Source organism: Solanum dulcamara, chromosome 9, assembly GCF_947179165.1.
Source record: "Solanum dulcamara chromosome 9, daSolDulc1.2, whole genome shotgun sequence".
Lineage (NCBI taxonomy): Eukaryota > Viridiplantae > Streptophyta > Magnoliopsida > Solanales > Solanaceae > Solanum > Solanum dulcamara.
Window position 1 is genome coordinate 21,295,623 of NC_077245.1, and position 20,475 is coordinate 21,316,097.

At 36.4% G+C, this 20,475-nt stretch overlaps 1 protein-coding gene across 1 annotated transcript in view; it reads left to right on the plus strand.

Annotated features, from left to right (window-relative positions):
* The first annotated feature begins 489 nt into the window (after positions 1–489).
* The window catches only part of LOC129902790 (protein PIR), a 60,502-nt gene continuing 40,516 nt past the window's right edge, over positions 490–20,475 (plus strand). The window contains exons 1-5 of the mRNA XM_055978196.1: positions 490–679; positions 790–862; positions 1,234–1,298; positions 1,381–1,458; positions 20,281–20,400. Of these exons, the coding sequence (XP_055834171.1) occupies positions 626–679; positions 790–862; positions 1,234–1,298; positions 1,381–1,458; positions 20,281–20,400 (390 nt within the window). The 5' untranslated portion in view covers positions 490–625. The remainder of the gene's footprint in view (positions 680–789; positions 863–1,233; positions 1,299–1,380; positions 1,459–20,280; positions 20,401–20,475) is intronic.

The window sequence follows — 20,475 nt, forward strand, 5'->3', positions numbered from 1 at the left end:
TGTAAAAAATACTATACATCACAATAATTAACAACCTACTATAAACAACATAATAATTAACAACCTAATATATTTAAAAGACATATAAATATTTGATTGACTCTCAAAATTTTACTAGTGCCGCATAAATTGAGATAGAAGAAGTGACATATATTATTTGAAAATGACAACATGAATCAAAATAACTAATAACTTAAAATATTTAAAAATTAAGATGACTCTCCAAATTCATTTGTGTTATATAAATTAAGATAAAAAATAACATGCATTGGATCCATGCTAGCACGAATTCTTGTATCTAGTAAATTATATAAATGTCAGTATAATGATTCTAATACGATGAGTAATATAATTTAACTTAAAAATACTCCCCAATCAATATATATTAAATAAAATTATCAATAGTTACCTTTTTTACTATTTATTATACTGTCGTTTCTACTTCTTCAATAACCGTAATTCTCCTGCCAGATCCAACAAGACTAAAGAGAGAGAGAGAGAGAGAGAGAGAGAGAGAGAGAGAGAGAGAGAGAGAGAGAGAGAGAGAGAGAGAGAGAGAGCTGGTAAACTTGTCCAGTCTCCCCCCTGACAAATGCAGTATCTTTTCTGCTAATTACAACATCAAATGGCTGTTCCGATTGAAGAAGCTATTGCTGCACTATCCACATTTTCTCTAGAGGTAATGATGTCTATTATCACTGTTTTGAATATTAGATTCATAGTTGGGAACTCAATTTTATTTAGTAAGCGTTTGCGGCTAAATTTCTTTTTTTGTGGTTAAAATTTTAGGATGATCAACCAGAAGTACAAGGCCCAGGGTTTTGGGTTTCAGCTGAAGGAGGTGCAACTGTTAGTCCAATCGGTAACACATCGTTTTTACATCTCTTTTAGGTCTTCAGTATTGATTCAGTATTTTCCCCCCTAATTATTGTTATTGTAGTTAGTAATGTTCTTATTCTAATTATTGTGTTTTACTTAAGTCATTGCTTCATCTTCCTTTCTGGTTGTAAGCATAAATGAATTTGCCTTCAGTATTTGTTTTGATAAATAAGATTGCATTCAATATTGTATTGTTAGTATTATTAATTTCAAGCGATTCCTTGTGAATGTTCCTTGTAGGCCGTCCTTTCTGGAATTATAGCCTACCCATGAAATCAAATTGCCTCAAGTATTATCCTAAATAAAGTGATTCCTTTTTACTTTTTTTTTAACGTTTCAAAATGATTTTGGCAGAGTACAGTGACGTGGCTGCATATAGGCTGTCTTTATCGGAAGACACTAAAGCTATTAACCAGCTGGTATGTGTTAAGAAATTGTATCAGTATTCTGCTGCTGAAATTGCATTCCTTTTCCTTGATGTAATGCTGAAATTGTTTGCAGAACACACTTATACAAGAAGGGAAGGAAATGGGTTCCGTAGTCTACACATATAGAAGTTGTGTTAAAGCGCTTCCTCAGGTTAGTGAAGAATTTCAGCTTCTTACAGGAAAAGGTTTTCATTTCTTAATGAGATAAGGTCTTACATTATCAGGATCTTCTTCTTTGCTTCTCTGCTTTTTGTTTTTGGTTGGTGAAAATGATGATAATATGTGGTGGTGGTGGTTTGTAGTTTATCCCAATATTTTTGTATATCTATATATTTGTGGCAGCTTTGTGAGAGCAGAAACGATGAGCAACCTCAATTCTTTCTTTAAAGTTTAGCTAGAACAAAGAGCATAACCTTGTTAATCGACTAGTATAATTTCCTCATAACTGCGCCCAAGGCATATGACCATGTCAGCTGGTCTTGTTTGCTAGATGTCTTGAGGCTAACAAATGTTTAGTGATAAGTGGACAGAGTGGGTCAGATTCTGCATTTCCGCAGTCAGATTTTCCATATTGATAGATCGTGATCCGTAAGGTTTCTTCAAGACTGGAAGGGGTTTAAGGCAGGGTGATCCTTTATCCTCTATCTCTTTGTCTTGGTGATGGAGATCCCAAACTTAACATTCAAAAAGTCAGAGAGTTTGGGATGGTTTAAGGGCCTATGCATTGGTAAGAATAGAGAGGAAGAAATGGTACTTGCACTTATTCTCTATGCAAATGATACTTTACGTTAGGCAGAAAAAGATCAGTTATTACTTCCAAGACTTAAGAGGAGTTTTGTTAAGTTTTCAAGCAATTTCTGAGCTGAAAATCTGTCTAAAAGCAGTATATTTAGCATTAATGCAGAATGTTGCATTGAGGAATTAGTTGATATTTTGGTGTGTGAAATGAACAAGTTTCCTGCAGTATATTTGGGTTTTTCATTAGGGATGAAGAAGAAAGACAAAAGTATTTGGCTATGAGTAACTGATAGATGTACAAATAAGTTTGTTTCAAAATAAATATATAGATGTACAGATAAGTTAACCCCTTAGAAGAAACGACATCTGTCTTTTGGGTGAAGACTTATCCTAATTAATAGTGTGCTTGATGGAATGCGAACGTATACAATGTCTCTGTTTTCTATGTCTACAACAATAGATAAGAAGAATTCTATTATACCTTAGTTTTGATGGGGTGGTAATGCTGATAAAACGAAGATCCATTTAGTAAGGTGGCAAGTGGTAATAAATGATAAGAAAGGTCACAATCAAGTGGCTTTCAGCCCCTTCCCTTACATCCTTACAGTCAAGTGGCTTTCAGCCTGGGAGTGAGGAATTTGAAATTTCATAACAAAAGCTTGCTATTTAAATGGCCGTGGAGATACATTAGGGGTGGTAAAGAAATTTGAAAAGGCTTATAGATGATATTTATAGAAAGATGAGTGGTTGGAGGCAAAGTTCCACATAGATGAGCAGGGAAGGGGGAGTTTGAGAAGCAGATTTCCACACCTATTTAGATGCTTTGTGCTTAAGGAGGCTATGTAGCTGATTTTCATTCAACCTCAGGATGACAATTAGAATTCCAGAGGAATTTACATGACTGGGAGCTGGAGGTTTTTTCTCTAACTTATACAAAAACTGGAGTCAATCTCAGTTATTCAGAATAAGGTGAATGGATTGTTCTGGGTGAATAACAAGGATAGAATGTTCTATGTCAAAAATTGCTACAATCTGCTGCTAAAACTTGCATATCAGGGGGTATCTAATTGACATTATCTGGAAAACTAAAGCTATTGTATAAGTAGCTTGTTGTGGATGGATTGCCACTTGGGAAGCTTGTCTAACTCAGAATAATTTACAGAACAGTGTTTTGTTTTTAGTAGTAAATGCTAAATGTGTGAAGAAGATCAGGAATCAGTGGAGCATTCTTTATTGCACTGTAGAGTATCCTGAGAATGTCGGGAGCTGCTTCTTAATGTGATTGAAACTTCATGGGTAATGCCTCTGAAGATCGAAGTTTACTGGAATGCTGGCCAAGTGAAAGGATGCCTAAAAACTTGAAGCAGAATTGGGGAACAAACTCCAATATGCATTTTCTGGACTATATGGCTGGAAAGGAACAAGCCTTACTTTGAAGAAAAAGGATGCACATTTCTAAAATTAAGAATACTTGTTTGCATAATTTATATTTTCAGTGTGATAGTAATATACTAAATAGTCTGGATCAGTACATGAACTTCTTAAGTTTGTTAGAATGGGTCACTTGATACTCTGATGGTTAGAGTTTACTTGTTTCTTGTATTTCCTATATCATCTTGGTTGTCTATTAATAGAGCTTGATCTTATTAAAAAAGCTTCACTAAGGTCACTAAACTAAATCAGATGAATGAAGGACTGCAAAATTCTCTACTAATCAACACATGTAGCATAAAGCTCATAAATGTAGCTTTGCTTTAAACCAAAGTGCACCCATCGTGCTACCTCGGGTTCATGTATAAGGAGATCTAGACAGGTATCTCTTTGCTAGTAGACTTCAGTAAGAAATGCAAGCCATTTAATGGACTCCAATAGTAGCTGCGTTCTTGTTTGATGACTTCAGACCTTAACTAGAAAGGAAACAAACATACAATTCCTTTCAAATTCATAAAATTCCATATACCGATTCTTGAATGTATTAGAGTTTGTTAAATTGGTTCAAGTCTACATGGATATGTAACCACTTCTTCAATGTGATGATAAGCTATATAACTGCTATTAAAAGTCATTGTGTTGTCACTTAAAGCGATGTGGAAGGAGAGATTATCGCTTCATGGGTGAAGATATTCGCTCTAGAGAAGTGTTTGCTTCTAACAGTACCCATTAAGAAAATTGTGTGCTTCAAACATGATGCACATAGTTATCCCAACAAGGATCAATCAGTTCCTTGAATCTCAACTTTAAAGAGTTAGATTAATATTTAAATTATTGTATATTGAATTCTAAAATTAGTTGTTCTAATCGTAATTTATATTATTGTAATAAATTCATATATGTTGGTATAATATGCTTTTCTGTAACTTGTGCACTTCACATCGTAGCAACCATTTCACATTACGTCTTTTGCTTTAAGCCTCATGAACCTTCTCAATTTTTTTTGCGCTTTTAAAACTATTCAGAGGAGAGAATGCTCCAAGGCACTACTCCCGAGATTTTTAGATTTGAGACTATTACCTCCTCTCTCATCCCCTTCTGGTGGTCCTTCTGATCACCGGAAAACCCTTATAGCCATCACATTTCGGTGCTATTTGACTACCGGATTGTTAACATTGTTTTTCTTCTTTCCTCAAAGCCTTTTGTCATTCATGGACAATCGTATTTAATTTAGATTTGGGGAAAAGTCCTACATTACGAAGATGTCATTCTCAAGGGAGTTTTGGTATGATTGGGTTGAGAGATCAAGGCTACATATCAGAAGATTGTATTTAAGCAGAGAAGCCATTGTCTGGGTGTCATGGAGATTCAGAGAGGCATCCAGCCTCAAGGGAAGGGTGTACAATACTTGAAAATATAGAGATAAGGCGACATCCTTGTTCTGTTCCATGAAATTTAATAAGTTTGGCCGTTATATTTCAATTATTGCTGTCACAGGGGAATCTAGAGTAGTAATTATTATGCCAACAAATGCTTTTAACGAGGGTTGGTCAACTATGGCATTCAAAATGGAAAGCTTCGTTAATGGGGGGTCATTCAAGAAGCATTGAATACCAAAAGGACAAGAGAAGAAAGGAGCTTTAAAGAAGCTCTGTGCAAACCTAGGTGGTCTCAGGGAGATATCCCAAGGAAGAGGGAGGAGGCTAGAGGAGCAGGGCCGTCACATTTTGAGAATTTGCTTTTGAAAGGTGTTAAATGAGAAGTTCTCAGAATGTGATGAATTCCTACTCGAAATAATGTATGAAAATGGGTATATCAGACTTGGATTGGGGTTCACAACATCCAAGTCTTTGATATGAGTGGTATATAATTACTATTCGAATTTTAGAATGAGAAAGATGCAGAGCATATCTTGAGGGGGGAATGAAGAAGCAAGGGAAAAGAGTCAATCTCAAGTGGTGGTTGCCTTTGGTAGGGGCGTACCTACTTAGTACCAGATTTCACTGGTGCTGGATTAGAGTCCTTGGACTGCCACTACGTCTTTGGTCCACAGGGGTGATAAAAGAGATAGGTGACAAATGTAGCGGCTGGCTGGATAAAGAGGAGGAGACTATCATAGTTAAGGGCCCATTGGAAAATATTCCGGCATTTATTGATGTTGAAGATGGCGAGTGGAGTTATAGTACAAAAAAGTTGGGGTTACCAAACAATAGATGTGTGACATCTCGTCGTACATAAACAACAAAAAGGACTAGAGTCGGATGTCTGAGATAACAAAAAAGTTTGAGGAGGAAAAAAATTACTATGGAGAACCTAGCAGATTTCGAGAAAGAGACTGTTTTTTACACAGGAGTTACAAGGGATGCACATGTGGCAAGTGACAACAATTTTAAAAATTGTGGAAACGGAAGACAACTGGTAGGCATTCTTTTAAATGAACTTGGGAAGACAATTAGTGGGCATTCTCATATAAATGAACTTGGGTCATTCTCTAATTTAAAAGGAATGGGCCTAAGTTTAAGTAGGCCCAAAGGAATAAGTGTTAAAACTCCTTTGGTGCTGAGCCTTTTACAGAAAGAATGAACACATCTCTGGGAAATATCAAATGGGAGAAATTTTTCTCCAACTTCAGCTACGGAGATGAGAGCAGAGAGTTTGCTAATACAAGGAACTCGGATAAGCAAATGCAGAAAAGGGAGGCGAAGAATGTGGTGGAGGTGGTAAAAAATTTAGAAAACTCAAACTCAGATTTTAACAGGACTGAAGAAGAAGAGAATGGAGAGAAAACGGGGAAGCTTGGCAGAATCAAATTATTACACTGGAGGAGCCAACGCCAATCTGACTCAAGTGAATGTATAAAGGAAGTTGGGTGTGATGCCGCGATTTAGGTGCAAGAGGACATCATCAAGCTGAGCAAACAGTTTGGGGCCATGTTAGATGGATTGAAAAAGGATGCAGAGGAGTTATTTTAAAAAGCTTGACCAAAGGAGGGGGTCCCTATAGTGGGTAACAATGACAACCAACATGTTCCTAAAGAGGTTAGGGATCTAATTTTTGATGTCAAATACAAGAATGGGGAACCAAGAAGTGAGTTGAGGAAGGGGAGGAGACCATCAATCGGTGATCAATGAGAACCAAAATTATCTAATGGAATATAATGGGATTGAATAGGGTAGATAAGAGGAAATTGGTGAAGCAGCTTGTGCATCAATGGGGAACAAATATTTACGTTCTCAGAGAGACCAAGCTGGAGGGAGATGTGAAGAATTTGCTTAAAGAATTATCGGCTAATTAATGGATGCATAAATAATCTGGAATTGGTAGATCCTCCTTTATTTGGAGGATGTGCTTCTAGGATTGATAGGTTTCTGAATTCAGCAGACTGGGAGGATGTTTTTCTTCAGGCCAGACAAACTTTACTCCCAAGGCTAGAATCTGATCACAATCTAATCCTCCTCAATTGTGGGGACTGTAATTTCAAGAAATCTTATTTTAAATTTGAAAATTGTTGGCTAGAAGTGGAGGGCTTTAAAGACAAAGTCAAAGATTGGTGGAGCTCTTTTCCCAATAGTGGCAGACCCTCCTATATTTTAGCTAATAAGTTAAAGCTTCTTAAAAAGGAGTCCATACAATGGAGGGGAAGCAATAGGGGTGACTGAAAGCAGAAGACTTCAGAGGGGGGGGATCTTGATGTTGTGGGATGAGAGAGCCTGAAAGGGGGAAATCTTAGAAATAGGGGCATACTCCATCACATGTAAATGCCACATCACAAGAGTGTATGCTTCCAACTGTTACAAGGAAAGAAGAATACTGTGGGAAAAGGTGAGCGCAGTTAGTGGACTGATGGAAAGACCATGGGCTATTTGTGGTGATTTTAATGTAACAAGGTACATATCTGAGAAGAATTGTACAGTAAGAACAACGGGTATATGAAGGAATTCTCTAATTTTATTGAAGACATGAATCTAGTTGACTTGAAACTTGAGGATGCCACATATACTTGGTTCAAAGTAGGGGTGGGCGTTCGGTTCGGTTTTGCTAAAGTTCGGTTCGGTTCTTCGGTGTTCGGTTTTGAAAAAGTATGCACCTTATTTCGAACCAAACTAGATCGGTTCGGTTCAAGTTTTTTAAACTTCAATTCGGCTTATTTCGGTATTTTTAAAATGATTTTTCAGTGCAAATGAAAAATAAAAAGGACAAAAGGTAGTTCACCGTTCACATTTTGTCTTTTAAGTTATAACTTATATTAGTTGTTGTTCACGCTTCATTGCCCAAATAGCCATTAACTAATAAGTAAGAATACCAATTAGTTGTTCACACTTCAAAGTAAAAACTAACAACATAAAGTAATACATTGTGGAATTGGGTCAAAATATATAAGTAATAAAATTTTAAATATTATTTTATATTTATTTAATAAAACTTCGGTTGTTTGATTACCGTTGAATTGTGATCCTAACACTGAACACCGAACTGAAGAACCGAAGTTTTTGAAAAAAAGAACCGACACTGGACCGAAACACCGAAGAGCCGACACCGAAAACCGAATTAGTTCGGTTCGATTTTTCGGTATTTATGTCCACCCCTAGTTCAAAGGGAACCAACATGAAGCAACCTCTAGGATTGACAGAATATTAATTTCAAAGGAATGGGATGACAAGTTTCAGAATTTGGAACAAATTCCACTTTAGAGGTTGAGTTTAGATCATATCCCTATAGCTATATTAGGGGGATCTTGGGAAAGGAGAAAAAGCTACTTCAAATTCGAAAATTGGTGGTTAGAATTTGAGGGTTTCATTGACAAAGTCAGAGAATGGTGGTCTTCTTTCAATTTCACTAGGAAACCTAACGCTGGCAACGGGACCGAAACCGGTACAATCGGACCGGAATCCTCCGGAATCGGATTGGAACAGAACCGGTCTTGAATGTGGTGGTTTCGTCCGAAATCGGATCGGTATTGGTACCGGGCATACTGGTAAAATTTATAGTGGTCGTCTCTATACCGGACCGGATTTTGGGTTTCTGTGTTATTTTTTTTTAAATTTAATTAAATTAACTTAATGTTTATGATTGAAAAAAATTCCAAAATATATAATTTATTTTATATTTTTTTCAAAAGTATAACTTAATAAATTAGATTTTTTTAAAAGTTTAAATATTAAACTTTTAAAGATTAAATTTCAAATTTTTAAAGTTTAAAATTGAAACTTAAGTGTTAAAAGTTCAAATTTTAAATTTACAAACTATTACTAATTTACTTACTTAAGACTTAAGTTTGAATTTAAAATTTTCAAACTTAAAATTTACAAACTATTACTAACTTACTTACTTAAGTTTGAATTTAAAATTTTCAAACTTTTATAGTTTGAAGCATTTGAAAATTGAAATACATAAAAAAGACTTGAATTAAATTGATGGCAATAATTCAAAAAAATTAAGGCGAATAACCTATGATTTTATTCATAAAAAATTAAGTAGTACAATTTGTATTACAATTTACAAATATTAGAAGAGGACCTAATCTCATAGCCACCTTTTAGGAAGGGTTCTATTTTAATTAGACGTCGAATTATCATACTAATATTTGTAGCCTTGAAAATAGTCTAGTCTTAAATCTTCTAACATTTATTTGGTAACATGATCCGGAAGTGGTTGTAGTGCTTGTTCCTCCAATGGATCCATGTCGTTTTCACTAGAATCTATCAAAATATTATCTACATCATATTCAAATTGGGTAGGTAAACTTAGACTTCCATAATTCCTTCGCTTGACATTGATCCAATCCCTAAACAATACCAATATCTCCAAGCTGTCTGATGCGAACGAATGCCTATGCTCTCCTATTTGAAATTTGGCTGCTCTAAAAGCTCCCTCCGAAGCTACTGAAGATGCTTGAATAGCTAAAACATCTCGAACCACCCGTTGATGTTTTGGAAATGCCTTGCCGCGATTCTTCCACCAATCCAAAAGGTCAGGTTTGCCTTGTGCATCCTTAATGCTTTCCGTTCCCTTATTAAGATATTCATCAAAATCATTTTTTTCGTTAGAAGTAAAACCAAGATAACTTTCTAACATATTATCAATATTATATTCATAATATTTACACCTAGATGTTTCGGGTTCTTCAGGACATACTACTTCATTTAATCTACTAGAATTATACAAGTCATATAATTTTGTAGCTTTAGTTTTTATGCTATTTTTAACTATTGCCAAACTAGGTTTTTCGTCATCTTGAATATCTAAATTTAAATAATTTTTTTCAACCATTAGTGATGCACCTACTTTTTTGTATGTTGGATTTAATAAACAAGCAGTTAAATAAATTTGAGGAATAGGAAAAAAATATTTTAAAATTTTTTTCATTCATTGCCTTAAACGAAATTTTTAAATTTTTTGATTATTTCTGAAATAAATTTTTTTAGTGAAAATTGCACAAATATTTTGGTAAAATTGAACAAATAGCTGGTTAATAAAGTTAAGATATTTGTTTTATAGCTAAGAAAAAAACTTTTAAAAATTCTATAAGTTCTTTTACGTCATCCCAATCACTTTTAAGTTTATAATCCATATCTGAATTATGAGCAATCCAAACCATTTGCAAAGGCTTTCTATATTCATAAGCTACTCTAAGCATTTCATGTAAAGAATTCCATCTAGTAGAAATTGTTTTTCAAATTTTCTAGGTGGAAGATTAAATTCATGACACCGCTTTTCAAAATCTTTATGTGTAGATTTTACTTTACATTTAAAAATAAAATGACATGCAGTTTCACATTTTATACAACCATTATTATACATTGCTATACCATCTCTTACAATTAAATTATATATGTGTGCAACATTCCTAATATGAAAACCATCATTATAAACATGGTAAAGTACCGGTTTTAGTATATCAACAACAGATGTATTATTAGAAGCATTATCTAGGGTGACACTAATTATTTTATTAGTTATTCCATAAAATTCTGTAAATCCTACAATAGTTTGAGTTATGTAACTACCGGTTTTTTGCATTTCACAACTTTATAACCTAAAATTCATTTTTGCATGCTCCATTTTTCATCAATCTAATGGCCAGTAATTGTGAAATAATCATTACCATTAACACTACGACCCATATCAGAAGTGATAGCTATTTTACAAGTATTATAATAAAATAAACAACGAAGATAATGAAAATGTTGACCTTGATAATCAAAAATGGCTTTTTAATCATGTTGCTTGAAAAACCATTAAAAGATGGATTATACTCTAATTTAATATAATGAATAAAATCGGGATTTTCACCAAAACTTTAAGGCAAGCCAGTAACAACAATCATTTCAGCTAATTCTTTAAGATCTTTTTCTCTACTATATGACCGATGTGTACTAGGGCCAGAAACATTAGAAGGGTTTAATTGCGATTGGACCATGTTAGAGCCCCCTACTCCTACAGATGCATAAGGAAGGGGAGTACCATTTTTTATTGCGACAACTATCGCGCTAGCTTCCACAAATTCTCTTTTACAACAACCCATCAAATGATTTCTTAAATGTCCTGTACCACCCCCTTTCCCGCAGTTCTATGGTTCATAACATGTTTACATTTATTACAAATTGCTTGAGTTTTATCCTCACTTTGAGTCATAAATTGCCACACAATAGGTTTTTTTACGTTCATGCTTAGGCTTAGCCCTAGTAGGATGTACAGGGGGAGCGAGAGCGGGAGTGGGGAGTTTAGTTGCGGGACTAGTAGCCGTAAGTGGCTTAGTTTGATCATCATCAAAAGCATTCATTAAAATTACCAAACCTTCTTTCTAAATATTCATGGTCTAATTGAGTATTATTATCAATATCAAAACAAGTTTCATCGACATGCGTATAATCATCTGTATTAATTCGTAATTGTGGTCGTCTAGTTTTAGATTTAGAAGAACTACCACCGAATTTATTTTTTCTGGTTGATGCATTAGCAACAGTACCAAAAATTAATTTTTTAACCTTTTTTTGCAATATTTTTATCACCGGAATTCATATTAAAATTTTAGAATTAGGCAAATTAAATATAGTACGAAAATTAAATGCAAACAAATAAATAAGTAAACTAGTAAAGACTAAAGAGATGAAAGTTGGAACGAATGTAGCGAATGTCTGCGTAAAAGCTGAAAATTGTTAGATGAAACTTGATGGTTGAAGATGCTCCAAATAATCCACCAAAATTTTCAAGCTAATCAAATTAACAAAATTGAGAGTAGAACACTTGAGAGAGTTGAGAGTTGAGAGAGTAGAATATTAGAGAAAATTAGTATGAATAAATAATGAAGGGGTCAGGGGTTTTTATAGTTAAAAAAATAGGACCTAAATGTATTTTTAATAACTTTAGGATATCAAAATAAGTTTGGGGGTAGGGGGTGTTTTGGCTGAAATAGCCGTTGGGTGGGCCCCACTAGCTGTTCCCAATGGCTACCCCTTAATTTTTTTTAAAAATAATTTTTTCTTCAAAAAATCTCGCCCCAGTTCCGGACCGAACCGGACGGGCACCGGCACAAACCGGACCGGGATGATTCGGTATATTTCTCCCCCCGTCTCGTTCCCTATCCCGGACCCCCCCCACCCGTTACCCAACCGGAGCATATCGGACTGGTACAGAACCGATAACGGACCTGGATGGACCGGTGCCAGTACCGGTAGCTCCCGGTTCCGCCCCCAAACTTAGGAAAACCTGACTATAGATTGGCCTGCAAACTAAAAGCCCTGAAGACTAAACTTAAAGAATGGAGGAATGGGGAAGAGGGAAATTTGGGTGTACAGAAGGAAGAAATTGATTGAACAGCTGGTTGAGCTAGAAGCTGAGAGGGAAGACAGAATCCTTACTAATGAGAAGTCTGCCAAAAAATCTGAATTGATGATGAAATATGAGAAGTTGATCAAAAAGGAGGAGATCTCCGGAGACAAAAATCAAGGGTCCTATGTCTGAAGGAAGTGATAAGGATACTAAATTCTTTCACAAGATAGCAGATGCACATAGGAGATACAAGAACATTGATCAGCTTATGATACAGGGAGAATTGAATCAAGAACCAAGCAGAATTAAAGGGGAAATTGTTGAATATCATAAAAGGTTGTATAAGGAATTATCCCAGTGGAGACCTGAGTACCTAAATGTGCCATGTCCTGTCTTAACAGAAGAAGATAATTAGGCACTGCAAAGCAACTTTGAGGAAAGTGGTGTTGAGATGTTTGAAGTAGTGTGCAGTTGACAAAGCAGCAGGTCCTGATGGTTTTAATATGGGGTTTTTTATTACATGTTGAGATGTGGTAAAGCAAGACATCATGGACACCTTTCAAAACTTCTATAAACATGAAGTTTTTGAGAAGATTTTCAATGCAACTTTTATAGCTCTTATACCCAAAAAGAAAGGTGCCAAGGAGTTGAGGGACTTTAGGCCTATTAGTCTAATTGGTAGCATCTTCAAACTGATCTCCAAAGTTCTGACTGAAAGGCTGAAAGGGGTGGTGGACAAGCTGGTAGACTCAGAACAAATGGCCTTTGTTAAAGGGAGACAGATAATGTATGCAGTTCTGATTGCAAATGAAGCAGTGGACTCCAGAAATGACCAAAAGAAGCCAGGTGTCCTATGTAAGTTGGATATGGAGAAAGCTTATGACCATGTTAACTGTAAATACTTGGTGAAGATGCTGAATCTGATGGGTTCTGGGCAGAAGTTGTTGAACTGGATAAAGTTTTGCATATCAACTTTTAGATTCTCAGTACTCATCAATGGGAACCCTGCATGTTTCTTCAAACCCAAAGAGGTCTCAGACAAGGTGATCCCTTGTCACTTTTTTTGTTCTTGATCACTATGGAGGGTTTAAACAACATGATAAAACTGCTAACTTGAGAGGGTGGTTAAGGGGCTTTGATGTGGCCAGAGAAGGTGCTGGGAGATTAGAAGTGACACACTTGCAATATGCAGATGATACCCTTATTTTTTGTGATGTTGAGGAGGAACAACTGAAGTATCTAAGAGTGATTCTGGTCTTATTTGAAGGTATTTCTGGTTTGGATATCAATTTGAGGAAGAGTGTGATGTATCCTATTAATGAAGTAATAAATAACATGAGTTGTTTAGCATCAATTCTGGGTGGTGAAATAGGAGTTCTGCCTGCTACATACTTGGGAATGCCTTTGGGGGCCAAATCCAAGTCCATAGACTTATGGAATAGTGTGATTGAGAAGTGTGAGAAGAAATTGGCCTAGTGAAAGTTTCAATACTTATCAAAGAGGGGGGTGGGGGGGTTTCATTAAGAGGTCGGATAGTATCAGGAGGAATTTTTTGTGGCAGGGCAACAAAGAGAAGAAAAGCTTCCATTTGGTTAAATGAGAGGAAGTCATGACAAGCAAGAAAAATGGAGGGCTGAGAATAGAGAATCTGAAATTGCAAAGTAAGGCTTTTAGTATGAAGTGGTTGTGGAAGTATGCAAACAGCAACCAGATACTATGGAGGAAAGTAATTGGTGCTAAATATGATGAAAAAGACAACTGGATAACTAAAGAAGTAACCACTCCTTATGGGGTTAGCCTCAGGAGGTCCATCAGAAGCTTGTGGAATGAAGTAAAAAGTAACTCAAAAGACAAAAGTAATGGATGGGAGCAAGACCAGATTTTGAAAGGACATTTGGCATGAGAAGGTAAAATGGAAGATCTCTTTCCTGACATCTACAACCTAATTATGTTTCAACAAAGCACTACAGCAGATTTATGGTCACCACAAGGATGGAATTTCACTTTCAGAAGGCAGCTTAATGACTGGGAAGTAGTGAGAGTTGCTGAATTTTTAAACAATGGACACCTTCACTGGACTACAGACAGGAGAGGATAGATTATTGGTGGACAGGTGATGACAAGGGAGTGTTCAAAGTCAACAAAGCCTACAAGTTGATGGATCAGACAGATCAACAGTGCTCAAGATGGCCTTGGAAGCAAATATGGAAAAGCAGAATTCCTCACAAAGTCTCCTGTTTTGTCTGGTTAATGGCTAAGGAAGCAGCCCTTACACAAGACAATGTTATGAAGAGGGGGATAACCTTGTGTTCCAGGTGTTTCCTGTGTGGTGAAACATCTGAATCTGTTAACCATCTGTTTTTACATTGCATGTTCACCCATCAGCTGTGGAGAATATTCGTAAGCCTCAAAGGCATCTCCTAGACAAGGCCTAAGAAGGTGGCTGAGGCATTATGTCACGACCCGACCTAGGGCCTAGTCGTAACACGGTGATTAGAATCCCGAAGGACCCCAACCAAGCCTCTTAGCATAACATTCATGAGCATACATGAGGTAATTAAGCATTAAAGCTAAATCAAGATACGGAAGCTAAATCTCAAATAGATCATAAGTCTCAAAATGCGGAAACAAGAGACAACATACTCCCAACTATCTAACATGCCTCTAATAACTCGATGGGGGCATAAGACAAGCTCCTAGCGCACACATAAGCGAAATGAAGTAACAACTGTCAAGATAGGAAATAAGTGTCACGTCCTCAAACTGTGAGGACTCACCAACAATAAGGAGCTAATAACAACTCTAGCCACGAGCGGGAGGAGGATGAACGTGATCGCTGGACCTTACATTATGATACAATGTGTAGGCAAGAAATATGCATTAGTACATGGAATGCACTAAGTATGTGAGAATATGCATGAACAATAAACATAGAACATAATCAATATGAATCATGGGATGCAAGTCCAATATCTTTAAAAGCATGAGTAAACATGAAAACATCAGCAACATTTATCTCATTGGTCAGTGCATCAAAAGAATCTCACAATCATCATAAAACTTACATATGTGGGAGTCGTAACCGACATTAAGACCACGCGAGCTATTACATAGAATCTGATGATCCCCACATCGAGAAGGGGAGAGCTACTTGCCAAGGTGGAGTCTGTTGTCTCTGTCCAATTATTATCACCATGTGCTATATGTGGATCCACTAGGTAGGCCATATTGGCAAACCTACGGTGGCAACGTAGTTTAAGAGACTAGAGGTTGCTACTAGGGCTTAGGTCGAGCCCCCACCTCAAAGTCCACTTGGTGCTAAGTAAATCATCCCACGGAATACATATCATGTCATAATCATAATTCATACTTGTAATAATCATAAGCCTTTCATAATCAAAATTCATAAACTTGTTCATAGGAATAGCTCATTATCATGTGATTCATGTAATGTGGGTGTAGGCCTTCCATCATTACAAATCCTTTTTATAAAAACAATTATCGTTAGTCTTAAGTCACCTTGTTCATCAAGGATCTTAATTCACTCTTTCATTAGAGTCTTGAGTCACCTTCAAGGATCTCAAGTCACCCTTTCTCATAAACTTGCTTGAAACATCATTAAAAACATTACTCATAAACTTCTTTGCATAAAACATCTTTAATTCATAGCATAAAGCTTTCGTAGTATATAATTTAAAAATCATGATCATATCTCATAAATTATATGTGAAACTAGTATATAACATGGGTCATTGAAATTCAACTTGAAATCATGCAATATGATGTGAATTATGCATAGTTAGGCTAATAATATTGAAGAATATCATAATTGAGAATACCCAATGCAAATCATGAAATTAGGGCTTTTAATTGAAGAAATCATATGAGAATTGAGAGAAATCTTTGGGATTTCATGGGTGAAAGGTAACCATGGATGAAGTCTCACATACCTTGACCTTGATGAGCCCTAAATTATAGAGAATATCTTGAAGAATCCTTTTGAATTGCTTGAGAGAGAAGAAGACCTTGAGAGAAAACTTAGGAGAGAAGGTTTTATGATTTTTGTTATTATGGAGAGAATGCTAGGGTTAGAAGACTTTAGGGTAGTTAATAGTTAGGAATTTAGTTCCTAAACCCGTCCATATTCATTAGTGAGATGTAGGAGAAAGACTAAAATAACCTTTATTAAAATTGAGAACTGGGACTCCACGGAGGACCCACTACGGTCCGTGAACATCACCAAGGCCCGTGGTGGTGGTGGTGGTCAGTGCCTTGAACTTGGTTAAAAGGAAATCTAGAGGCCCCCTTTCACGGGGACCATAACGGTTCGTGAAGGTCACCACGACCCGTGTGAGGGTCGTGGTGAGAGACCTGACATGAGGGTCTGCAGTAGTGATCACCACAGAACCCATCACGATCCGTGAAGGGCAATATGTCCCGTGGTGGTTCGATTGTGGTCCTGGCCTTGCAAAAGTTTCAGAGGGTCTCAGGGGAGGGGTCACCACGGAGGGCACCACGGCTCGTGGTGTTCACCACGACCCATGGTCCCTGTCGTGGTCCCATCCCTGCAGGGCCTGAACTCCTGGATCTTAACCACGGTCGTGGTGAGCAATACGGTCCGTGATGACCCTCGTCGTCATCACCTAATGCCAAAAAGCTGTGATTTTCGGGAATTCATCTTTTGTTCCTCGTTTTCCGACTTTTCAACTTCCGGGATTTTACACACTACTATGCTGGGAGGAAGCAAGAGTACATGCTAAGGATAGAGGTAGATGGAGAATTACCCCGGGGTGGTGGGCTGTTTGGAAAGAGAGGAACTCAAGATGTTTTGAGAGCATAGAGAGCAATGTGCAGAAAGTTAAACTAAACTGCAATTTACTTTTAGTTTTTTGGTGTAATCAGTTATACTCAAATGACACTGTGTCTATTATTGATGTGCTAGACTCAATTTAGACATAGAGAAGTGAAATCAGGAGTACACTTGTATATAAGGTTTCTGTACAACCCATATACTGTTATGTGATATAATACAAGTTACCAAGTTAAAAAAAGAGAGTATAAAATAGATAGTTTTTTTTAGTTCCATAATTGAAGAAAGAAAGAAAGAAAGAAAAATGAAAAGAAAGAAAAAATAAAGATAAGCAACCAAAAAAGAAAGAAAAAAAGACAAAAAAGAAAGAAAGAAAAAAATAGAAGGAAAAAAAACGTAAGAAAAAAAGAAGGAAAAGAAAAAAGGGATAATTCCCTTTTGAGTACTTCTTATAAAAATATTTACTGCTTTTAAACATATATTTTTATTTATTACCTAGATATATCATATTTTAAAAAAATATTTACCATCTATAGCCACTGTACTATGTACTATAAATGTATTAAAATGTATTATACTTGGTTTGATGAAAAAAACTACACTATGTATTAAAAACGAATCATGCATGTAATATAGATGTATTACACTATCTACAAAAGCAAATTTTGCATGCAATATAGATTTATTACAAGTGTTTTAAAATGTATTAGGCTTATTTTGGTAGAAAATCTGCACTATGTATCAAAAGTGTATTAAAATTATATAGCTATAAATGGTAAATATTTTCTAAATATGGTATATTTAGGTAAGTTTCTGAAGAAAAAAACGTAAGAAAAAAGAAAGAAAAAAAAGAAGGAAAAAAACGTAAGAAAACAGAATGAGGCTATTTTTGTAGTTATCAAAATACAAACTTCCTTTATTTTGCTAGGTTTGGAGGGTAATTTTGTTCAATGAATTTTCATTAAATGAATGGAGGCTATTTTGTAAGACTTTTTTATGGGGACAAAATACCAAGACCAGCCCTTATGAGGCCATTTGTGAACTTATATGTCATCTGCTATATGCAGATGACACAATCATTTCTTGTGAATCTGTAGTGGAGCAGGTTAGCTATATTAGAGCCATGCTGGTGGTTTTTGAAGCTATCTTTGGTCTAAAGGTGAATTGGAGGAAAAGCAGCATTTTCCCTATCGAAGAGGTCACAAACATTCAGTCTCTTGCAAGTGTGCTTGCATGTGGTGTGGATACTCTGCCCACTGAGTACTTAGGCATGCCTTTAGGCTGGAAGTTCAAAGAGCTAGAGATATGAGATAGAATTATAGAGAAGTCTGAAAGGAGACTAGCCCAATGGTAGTCACAGTGCTCATCTTTAGGGGGAAGGTCACACTGATTAATTTAGTGTTGGATTCCTTGCCCACCTATGTGATGTCTTTGTTTCTCAACCCGGCCAGTGTGGTGAAAAAACTGAACATATTAAGAAGGGATTTTTTTGTGGAAAGGGAATAAAGAAGGAGGGGGTTATAGTCTAGTAAAATGGGAAGTGACTCTATCTAGCAAAGACCAAGGAGGATTGGGAATAAGGAATTTGAAGACCCAAAACAGCAGCCTTTTGATGAAGTGGCTTTGGAGATTTTGTGAAGAAGAGTCCTCTTTTTGGAAGCAAGCAATTATCCGTAAGTATGCAAACCAACCCGTGGTGCTCAAATGAGGTAAATACTACATATGGGGTGGGTGTTTGGAGGACAATTAGAGCACTATGACCAAAGTTGCCGGAGAACTCTAGGATTAGGGTGGGCAATGGCCTTAGAACCAGGTTTTGGAAGGACAATTGGTTAGGTGAAGCTCCACTGCAGGATAGATTCTCAGATCTCATGATGTTATGCAGGAATCAAGAGATAAATATTGCTGAATGTTGGTCTAACCATGGCTGGAATCTCAATTTCAGAAGACACCGAAATGATGGAGAAGTGCAAAGGGTGGCTAGTTTGCTAAATGAAGTGAAATTTTTTGCTAGAACCACAATGGAACCTGGCAAGCTAAGGTGGAGACACTACAGAAGAAAGTTTCTCTATTAAAAATTTGTACAAGAGGGAGAATAGTGTTATGTAGGAGGAAGAGCTAAGGATATGGAAGAATGTATGGAAGATTATAGCTCCTGCGATGGTAAGATGCTTTACTTGGCTAGTAGTTAAGAAGGCATGCCTTACTCATGAAGTACTGTAAAAGAAGGGGAGAGTAGTGGTGACTAGGTGTTTTTTGTGCGATGAAACAGGAGAGACAAATAATCACCTGTTCCTACACTGTAAGTTCACTGCACAAATGTGGGATCTGTTTTTCAGTCTCACAAAGACAATATGGACAATGCCAGAGCATACAACTGATCTGATGAGCTGTTGGATTAGAAGCGGGGGAAGCAAGAGTTAGAAAAAATGGTGGAGGATAATACTTTCATGCATATGGTGGACAATTTGGAAGGAGAGAAGTGGAAGGTGCTTTGAAGAAAAGATCAGGTCCATTCATGATGTGAAGTGGAACTGCCTGGTAACCTTATCTTTTTGGTGTAAACAAAACTGTAGAGGAAATAGAGGAATTGGTTGATTTCCTAGGTACTTTGTAAAATTATGATTTGAATCTCACTCCCCTGTAACATGTTTTTGATGGTGGCCAGCATCCTAATGCTGAAGAATACAACAGTACTAATTCTCAAAAAAAAAACTATTGAGCTATATTGTTGTCGTGATATTAAGTATTTCATCTACTCCCGGGCTTTGGTTCAGTGGTAAGAGTTTATCTCTTGATGACTCAAACTGTCAATTAGGCGCATCTCAAGAGTTTGAGTTCTGCTATGAGGAAAAAACAGGTATTTAAGTGCAGAAGGGTAGAGGGGTGAGCCCATTATACATCAAATTTCGAACCGTGTGCTAGTTGGTCCTCAGAGATTTCTCAGTTATCAAAAAATGTAATTTATCTAGTTTTGCATTTCCTTTTTACTTTGTTTGGATGTATATTGTGTAGTTAGATGGGTATATGAAGCCCCAGCAAGAGAACTAGTGCTGAAAGCTAATTTTTCTGAGAGATAAAGTTTCTTGTTCAATTATTTAGACAAATTAATGGCAGATTGAAGTTGTTAATCTTTCTTCCTTGTACATATTTATTTGATGTTTGCACCATCTTTTTGCCACTCTCCTACTTTTTCTTTTAAAAAACTTGTAAGTATTGCAGCTTCCAGATTCTATGAAGCAAAGTCAGGCTGACCTGTATCTCGAAACTTATCAAGTTTTGGATTTGGAAATGAGCCGTCTGCGTGAAATTCAGAGATGGCAAGCATCCGCTGCATCAAAGGTTTTAACTGGCTATTCTGTTAATCTATAATCTATACTAATGATAGAGATTTCTTCTCACCCAAGCTTTTCTGCT